This window comes from Ananas comosus, linkage group 3 (assembly GCF_001540865.1).
Source record: "Ananas comosus cultivar F153 linkage group 3, ASM154086v1, whole genome shotgun sequence".
Classification (NCBI taxonomy): Eukaryota; Viridiplantae; Streptophyta; class Magnoliopsida; order Poales; family Bromeliaceae; genus Ananas; species Ananas comosus.
Window position 1 is genome coordinate 10,974,582 of NC_033623.1, and position 10,025 is coordinate 10,984,606.

Consider the following 10,025-nt stretch of genomic DNA (forward strand, 5'->3'; position numbering starts at 1 on the left):
GATATACCCTCCTCTTTCTTTTTTTTTTTCCTTTTTCTTTTTTTTTTTCCTCTCAAAGAGTTCAGCTCAAGTGAAGGGCACATACAAGATTGTTTAGTTTCTCACAAAAGTATGAAAAAAGAGAAACTAATTTTTTTATGAAAAAAATTATTTTTTTAGTTTTCCGTCAGTTTGATTTCAAAAAAAAAAACTATTTAATTGTTTCTCTAAAAAAAATTCTAAATTTTGTAGAAAACTAATATTTTTGTTTTTTTCTTAAAAAAAATCAGAAAACAAAATGCCAATTTTTCATGAATTTAAAAAAAAAAACTTTCTAAAAAAATTTAGTTTTCCTTCTAACCAAACAAGCGAAAAATTAGAAAAGAGGTTTTCCATAGCAAATGTTTTTCTCAAAAGTTTATTTTCCATACTTTTTCGAGGAATCAAATAGCCCCTTACCGCAAAGAAAGATTGAAGAGTCACCCTTGTAATTCGGAATATAGGATACATTTAAGTATTATTACAAACAATTCAATTTTTTAAGAGCTATGAATGACTGAGATTAAGAAAGCCCTTCAGATTTTTTGGTTAGTGCGTCCTTCATCTGAGCTGCACTCGTGTTTAAAGAAAATTTCTCGTCGGGAAAGAGAATACTTTTATAAAATATAATTGGAGAGCTCAATTTCTTTCTATGTCAGGATTGCTGTGGTAACAGGAGGGAACAAAGGAATTGGATTGGAGATATGCAGGCAGTTGGCCTCTAATGGAGTCAGAGTCATACTAACTGCTAGAGATGAGAAGAGGGGTTTGGAAGCAGTAGAAAAGCTCAAACAATCCACGCTTTCTGATGTAATCTTCCACCGATTAGATGTGACCGATCATTCCAGCATTGATTCATTATCGGAGTTCGTCAAGATTTCTTTTGGAAAGCTTGATATCTTGGTGAATTATCCTTCTTCGCAACTGTCGAAAGAGTTTTATCATACTTTGATAAATTCATAACTCTAGATCAATCTCTATCATAATTTTTCTTCTCAAGGATTGAAAGTTTATTGAAAAACTTTTTGACATTTACTTCTGTGACTTTTTCTCGCATTTCAGGTGAACAATGCTGCAATAGGAGGAGTCACAATCGACGCCGAGATACTGAACAGTCTTAAGATTGAAAGTGAGAAGGTAATTACTTTTATCTTAAGGATGCTGTTCTATTTATGATCTATTAAGTTTCTAACTTGTTATCCGTAGCGAAAACAAATACTATTCCAGCTTCTGATTGTTGAGTGCAGAAAACTCGAAGCATCGTGATGGATTTTCTTAGTAATCTGCAACAGAATTATGAGATGGCTGAAGAGTGCTTGAAAACAAACTTCTATGGCACTAGAGATGTTACCCAAGCACTTATCCCCCTTCTACTGTCATCCAATTCTGGAAGAATAGTAAATGTTTCAGCAAAAATTGCGCAATTTAAGGCGAATAAGCCATTCTCAATTGATTGAGTTCTTTCACTATATCTATTTACTTAAAAGGTTAATTTTATACAAAAATATAATCGAATAGTAAATTTATCCCTACAAGATTTAACTTTTTCATATTTATCCTTGCAAAAGCTAAATGACATTCATATTTGCCCTCTGATTTATTATCGTTAGAGCACTGTTTATTTTTTAAATAGAAAATAAGTGAAATAATATTTTTGACATCACAAATATACCCCTCGAAAAGCCCAAACTGTTAAAATTATATAAAAATATCCTCCAAAAAATCTCTAATGGTCATCTTCTTTCTTTTACCATCACAAATAATATAAAAGGAATAAAAAGGTCAATTTACCTCATTCACTAATCAAGATTAAGTATTTTACCTATGGTTAACTATATATTTCTAACGGATCTTAACAGTAGGAGTATATTTGAAAATATTAAAACTTTTGTAAGAATAAATATAAAATGTTGAATTTTGTAGAAATATATCTGCTATTCGATATGCTTATAGAGAGTTGCATGCAATTAACCCTTACTTAGATAAAAGTTAAAAAATATATATTTATTTGACAGTAGTTTAATTTTGTGCCAAAAAGGTATATAAAATGTGTTTTGCAAAAATTAATGTGTTTTCTCAAAAAACTAAAATAGAAATCACACGGGTTGTAGCATTACACTTCAAACCACAAAGTGGTGGTGTTTTTTCAATCTACAATCAATAAAATATAGAGTAAACTTCAAATACCCCCATTGTGGTTTCGCACTTTCTCACTTTAATATCTTGTGTTTTAAAGTGTATCAAGTTAGCCCCTGTGGTTTCGCACTTTCTCACTTTAGTATCATGTGGTTTAAAGTGTATAAAGTTAGTACCCTATGGTTTCTTTTTTTTCTTTTTATTATCTATTTTACTAATTTTTTTCGTTAATTAAAAATTAGTGACAAAGTTAAAATTAAAGGGTACTAAAGTGAATATTCGATAAACTAGGTAGAGTATCTGAAGTTTTTTATATTTAATTTAATGAAATATTAACGGAGGAAAAAAAATCAGTGACAAAGTTAAAACTANAAATAATATAAAAGGAATAAAAATGTCAATTTACCTCATTCACTAATCAGGATTAAGTATTTTACCTATGGTTAACTATATATTTCTAACGGATCCTAACAGTAGGAGTATATTTGAAAATATTAGAACTTTTGTAAGAATAAATATAAAAAGTTGAATTTTATAGAAATATATTTGCTATTTGATATGCTTATAGAGAGTTGTATGCAATTAACCCTTACTTAGATAAAAGTTAAAAAATATATATTTATTTGACAGTAGTTTAATTTTGTGCCAAAAAGGTATATAAAACGTGTTTTGCAAAAATTAATGTGTTTTCTCAAAAAACTAAAATAGAAATCACACAAGTTGTAGCATTACACTTCAAACCACAAAGTGGTGGTGTTTTTTCAATCTACAATCAATAAAATATAGGGTAAACTTCAAACACCCCCATTATGGTTTCACACTTTCTCACTCTAATACTATGTGGTTTAAAGTGTATCAAGTTAGCCCCTGTGGTTTCACACTTTCTCACTTTAGTATTCTTTGGTTTAAAGTGTATAAAGTTAGTACCCTATGGTTTCATTTTTTTTCTTTTTATTATCCATTTTACTAATTTTTTTCGTTAATTATAAATTAGTGACAAAGTTAAAATTAAAGGGTACTAAAGTGAATATTCGATAAACCTAGGTAGGGTATCTGAACTTTTTTATATTTAATTTAATGAAATATTAACGGAGGAAAAAAAAATCAGTGACAAAGTTAAAACTAAAGAGTACTAAAGTAAATATTCGATAAACCTATGTAGGGTATCTGAAGTTTTCTGTATATAATTTAATAAAATATTAACAGATGAGCCGACGAAAAGAGAAAAATGAAATCACAGGGCACTAAATTGATGCACTTTAAACCACAGGGTATTAAAGTGAGAAAGTGCGAAACCGCAGAATACTAAATTGATACGCTTTAAACCACAGGGTACTAAAGTGAAAAAGTGCGAAACCACAGGGGTGGTATTTGAAGTTTTTCCTAAAATATATTCCATTCATAACCCTTTTAATGACAAATCTTATATAAACTATATTACTTTTTATATTTTTCCGATCTGCAGTCTATAAAATATAATATTTTGATATCTTTTTAACGACAGATCGTATATAAATTGTAATTACTTTCTGAATTTACCCAAATAAACTGTATGATTCCATTAACATCTCAGATCAACTGAAGCCAAAAGCTCATGGAGGTGCTTCAGAAAAGGTGATGGGCAAACAGAGGAGAAGCTGCTGGAGTTATCCAGTTCCTTTTTAGATGACTTCAGAGGAGGCAAATTGCAATGCAATGGGTGGCCAACAACTACATCAGCATACACAGTGTCTAAAGCTTTAGTAAATTCATACACTATGATTTTGGCCCAAAAATACCCTTCTTTGTGCATAAATTGTGTAAACCCCGGTTTTGTTAAAACTGATATGAATTGGAACATTGGAATTATGACCGTTGAAGAAGGTGCCAAGGGACCTGTCATGTTAGCCCTAATGGACGGTCCTGATCGCTCCGGTCTCTTCTTTGATCAGATTGAAGAGTCCACCATTTGATTAAATAAGGTGGCCATTTTAATTTTTTCTACAATATGTAATAATTAATCATCTACACTTTTTTCATTTTTTTCCCTATTTGAATAATAGGAGCTGCTAAGGCTAACTATAAAACCCTTCGGAGGTGACTTGAAAGGTCAAAAGTATGCACTTTACATATATTGTGATCATATATAGAAATAAATTTTACTAACTGTTTACTAACGCAAATGACAAGGGACTTGGTGATTGGTATCCGAAGTTACAAATTCGAAGCCTAATTGCTTCATATTTTCAGTTAAGTTTATTTGTAAAAAAAATAAACCAAACGAGTAGCATACAATCTTCCTCTAAAAAAAAAAAACCCCAAAAGAGAAAACTCGGTTATAAACTCTTTTCCAAACAAGTTAAACTATAAACAAATTTGTGTTGGATTTACAGAAAACATGCTGAAATTTAACTTCACAAAACGATATGACTATAGACCTCCAATCTTAAATAATATTCATCTACACTATTTGACTAGTGAATGTGCGCGTAATTTCCCTTGCTTGTGAGGCTTCTTTCTACTACAACTCACATAGGCTTCCTCTATTTTTTTGATCTCGAATTCAAGTTCACCGATTGAAGCGAAGACCGACAAAATGGAACGGAAGAGATCGAACTCTGGAACAGGGTCAAGTGGTACATTTACTGGTCGAAGGTAAAATGTGCACAATCTTCATCTGGATTATGGGGAAAACCCTGTAGCATGCAAGCAAGTCAATTCGACAAGGTAAAGTAAAAAAAAAAAAAAAAGAAAAAAAAAAGAAAAAGAAAAAGTATCCCTCTTGTTCTTTTCCTCTCTTTCAAAAAAAATAAAAAGAAAAAAAAAGAATTTGTTGACACTTTCCTTCCACGTGGGAAAGCATGTTTGGAAACAAAATCAGAATCAAAACTTGAACCAACTGCACGATGAAAAGGCGGAATACTTGCCATTCCGTCACTTGAATGATTGAATCGTCCCTATTACTATAGATTGAATTAACCACCTTATAGTAGGTAAAGAGCTCAAGACAAACAAAGCCCATGTGCCGATAGCGCATTATGGACTTCAAAAGGAGGAAACCACTGGCTTTGCAACTATCTCCACTGGCCGAGAAATTGGTTAAACTGCTAGCAATAATAACTCGTTGGGCCAAACCACCAGTCCAAAATACTTAAGCCCGGTTATTATTACTAGTGCTCTCTCTATTTAGACCTGACGTTTTCGTCGAGTCCAAACCAGAATTACCTGGAATTACCAGACGATGTGAGATTAAAAAGTAACACTTTGCCCGACATAGCACTTAACTCTCACACTTCCGATTGGTATTCGGCTCTGATACCAATTGTAACGATCCTATCCGATCCGCTAGCAATAATAACTCGTTGGGTCCAAACAACGGATCCAAAATATTAAAACTCAATTATTATTACTAGGGTGTAAGCTTTATATATTCTAATCAGAATCAGTTTTCCATCCGATGTTGAACTATTAGGGCATTATATTTTTTTTCCGAAATTGCTTCTATCTAGAATATTATGCCTTCATAGTAACCCCACTCTAGATCGACAGTTGGATGAATGCAGACTCGCTGTCTAGCTCACATAGAGGGCTTTCTTTAAACAAGAGGAAGGCTTTTAAGGGGGGCGTTGAATGTTGAGACTGGGCCAAGTTCTCTTCTGTATCAACCTTAGTCTGCAGAGAGAATTGGGCCTTTCGTTTCTTAGACTTGGGTGCAACTTCGAAAGATCAGAAAGCAGGCCTGATTCAAGAATAGGGCTGTCGGTTGAGCCCATTTGGATTGGAGCCAGCTCCCCAATATTTTCTTATGTGTGACTCCTAATAAATAGTATTTATTTGGAAAAAGATTAAAATGTAAAAAAAGAAAATTTTGCTTGCAAATTTTAATATATAAATGAATTTTATTTGATTATAGTCATGTAACTTGGCAAAATAATGTGAAGAATTATAGTAGATTTATTAATTAAGTTTGTTTTTCTATTACAGGTAGATTAGTTTGAAAACTTCTATTGTGTGATAAATTAGTAAATTAATAAAGAATGAAATCAAATAAAATTTTTTTGAAGTATTCTAATTGTTGATGTATTTTGAAAATAGAGTGGTATTTAAAGAAAAACTTGTCATTTACTATCAATAATATTCTAAATGAACTCCTTATATATAATTTAAGTTAATTAACTTAAATTTTTTTACAAAATTTATTGATAAAATTTTAATTATTATTTAACGAACAAAATTAAAATAGTTAACGATTTATCTTTTAGTTAAGTTGTTGCTATATTTTATAAATCGAGCAATGCTATCTATACACCTTGAAGTTGTGTAAAATTTATATGCTACATTTTAAGAGGCTGAGATCAACTCGCTTATCTTAATAATCTTTTTAATGTGTCCTATGTATGGTGGAGCCAATTTTTTTAATGTGTCCTGTGTATGGTGGAGCCTGAGACGGTCGACCACTTCTTTGTCAGATGCAAGATTACAAAATCCCTCTTGGACAACCAACTATTCAATAAAAAAATTTTACTCAGTTGCCTGTCAGTGAGTGGGCTGTGGGGGTAGGGAAGCTTACAACTATTGTCTCATTGTGGTGAATTATTTGGTTGGAGTGAAATAAGAGAATATTCTAGGAAAAAAAAACCGCAACTCAAGCCAATTGTTGGTGATGTCCCGTTACTTTAGAAACCTGTGAAAAACTTAGTATTTTACATAAATTGACTCTCTCTCTTTTTTTTCGAGGCCGGGCTGTCTTAGTACGATGTTTAGTTCAACTTCTTTATGAATAAAGCGGTAGCATACTATTTTTTTTCAAAAAAAATAAATTAATGTTAAATGTTTTAAAATATTTAAAATTTTAAATCTAAAAGTATAACATATTCACGAAGTGAATAGGTAGCATTTTTTTTTTTGTAAATATACAAAGATGTACATGTCGGTGTTGTGACCTTGACTAATGTACATATCGGTACATAAACTTTTGAACAAATCTCTTTTATATACAGTCAAAATTTTTATATAATTAATGCCTAGGTAATAATTTTTTGAATCATGTGATGTGTTAAAATCGGAACGGAAAAAAAAAGATACAGAAAATAATTTAATGTAGAAAAAAAAGGATAAAAAAAGAGCACACCGATATTTACGTGGTTCGGCCAATGACCTACGTCCACGGACGAAGACGGAGCAAATAATTTATTAATGTCGAAAGACGGAGTACAAGAAAATTTCTCAAAGACCAAAATTTAATTAGATCCGAAGCACCGAAAATCCGCATTCGTACATGCGATTCCAAATAAGCTGCTCGGCTTACCAAATGAAGGATGTACGGCACCATGCACCCTGATTGATGGTGTTGCAGCCACCGTACGAACCATCACAAGCCACTTAATTAATTAGTGCATCACAGCTCCTTCAACAGAAACAAGCAACCTCACATTTTATTAATTAGCATGGCATCTTAATAGGCCGGTCTCTTGCAGAACCAAGAACTCTCTAATATGCAAGGCTTAATTTGAGTCGCGGCGGCTTCATTAACATGGCTGGCATATATATAGAGAATGGCTTCAAATTAGAGTCTAATTGGAACTCTAATCTAATTAGATTTCTAAATACAAGTCTAATCTAATTCAATTTGAAATTAGATTCCGATTTATAATTCATATGTGCCAAATTAAATCTAAATTATATATAATTTCAATTAAATTAGGATTTAACTCTAATTTAGATAACTACAAATTTAAACCAAATATAACATGATGTTTTATATATTAGTATTTTATCAGATAAGTGATATTATTTCAAGACGTATGTTTATTTGAAGATAAATGTAAGCTAGGGGTGGCAATCCAGCTCGTGTTCGGCTCGAAATGAGCTCGAGATCGAATCGCTCGTTTAGTAAATGAGCCGAACACGAGCTGAATTTTTCGGCCCGTTTAATAAACGAACTGAACACGAGCTAGTGTTAGCTCGCTCGTGTTCGGCTCGATAACAGCTCAAATACATATATTTTATATTTATATAATTTATTTAATGTATATTATTATATATAAATATATAATTATATATAATATATATTTTTATTATTTAATTTTTAGCAAAAGAAAAATATAAATGCGAGCTTAATTATAAAAAGACTCATTTGTATGTAAAGTTTCAACTATTAGATTAAAGTCTAATGAATAAAATTTTATAAATTTAATTTTTTTATATATATTCAATCTAATTCTTTTTAACTTATTGTTTGTTGGTCAGCTCGTGAGCCAGTTCGTATTCGGCTCGTTTATTAACGAGTGGAACACGAGCTGAATTTTTGGCTCGATCCTTTAACGAGCCAACTCGTGTTCGGCTCGTTTATTAAACGAGCTGAATATGAGCCGGCCCTAGCTCGCTCGTGTTCGGCTCTTTTACACCCCTACTCCATGCAGGAATACTGGTTTCAGCTCTGCCTTTTCATTATTTTTGGGTCATGCATGTTTCAGCATCAATAACTTTTAATACTCTTTTGCTTCACCAGAGAGACAAAATAAAATAATGAGGCTCAAAAACAAGAACCTAAACCTTATGCTATCAAAAATATTAAAGTTATTTTATAATTGTATTTTGCTTTTTTTTTTAACAATACAATTGAGAAATAGTTTTTAAATAAAATTATAGCAGCTCTTTCTCTCTTGATACAATTTTATTTGACGCTTTAATAGTTCCACATCAGATAACATGAATATGTGTGAGAAATTTATGTGTAGCTGTATAGCATATTATTAGCTAATAACTGAATTTAAATATTTTGTATTAATATTTTAGACTCGACAAGTTATCAGTGTTGGTGGACAGAGTCATCACATGCAGTCTCTCTCTCTCTCTCTCTCTCTCTCTCTGTGTTTGGTTGCTGTATCCACATCAGCAAAAACTGACAATCAATCTTAGTTGCCAAGGGGATAGGAAAGGACAACAAGTGATGAAGACTTACACATGTACAAAGACCAAACCCTAGCTTAGTGGCTGCTTCCCTTTGGACCAGTTTCTAGGAAAAAGAGGAGGTAGTTGGAATGTTGATCTTGAACTCTGTAGGCACTTTTAATGGGGCTCCTCAATTCACAAACCATGTGTTCCACATGGAAAGAGAATCAATTGGGCCCTCAACTTTAGACCAAGTGATCAAAAAGGGTCCCAGTAAGGAAATACTTTAGATTCTTTTTAGATGAATATCTTATATATGCTACTGATATAGTCACAATTGATATTGCATGAGTTAATCAATTAAATTTCTTTACATTATAGTACCAGCACATTAGCATTATTAATATATAAAGATAATATTTGATAATTTTGTAGCAGTACCTCGCAATATAGAGTTTCTATGTGATCTGATAATGTACTGATTAATTTATATAATATTTTAAAGGCCAATTTGTATAAAAAAATCCACTAATTTTATGTTTTTGCAAAAGTGGGCCACCTTTTTAGTTTTTGCAGATTCGGACCGAATTTTTAGAAGGATGACCAAACAACTCTTCTGTCAAAATGCATAAAAATTATATGCTTTAAACGCCTAGAAAAATACAACTGTTAAGTCACTAAGTGTAAAACTTCTTGAAATGACAACTGCTAAGCCATAATTATATGTACCTTTCTCGTGAAACGAAAAACCTCATTCAAGACAAAATAAAAAAATAAAGAATAATTAGTAAGATGAAAGAGTGCAACATCCTCTCAAATAGTGCAACAAACTCATCAAAATAGTGCAATATCTGTATAAGTAGTGCAACATATGCATTGTTAATACATATTTTGCATGATTTTTACACTAAATTACGCACAGTTTAGTATATTACGCGAAAATAATATATTATATTACAACATACTATAAAAATTATACAATATATGTATAAACGGTG

At 31.5% G+C, this 10,025-nt stretch overlaps 1 protein-coding gene across 1 annotated transcript; it reads left to right on the forward strand.

The window, feature by feature from the left end:
• Nucleotides 532-4,106, forward strand: LOC109707817 ((+)-neomenthol dehydrogenase-like). Its single transcript, XM_020229345.1, has 5 exons — nucleotides 532-566; nucleotides 678-921; nucleotides 1,081-1,155; nucleotides 1,266-1,456; nucleotides 3,728-4,106. The coding sequence occupies exons 1-5, from the start codon at nucleotides 532-534 to the stop codon at nucleotides 4,104-4,106; spliced, it is 924 nt and encodes a 307-aa protein (XP_020084934.1).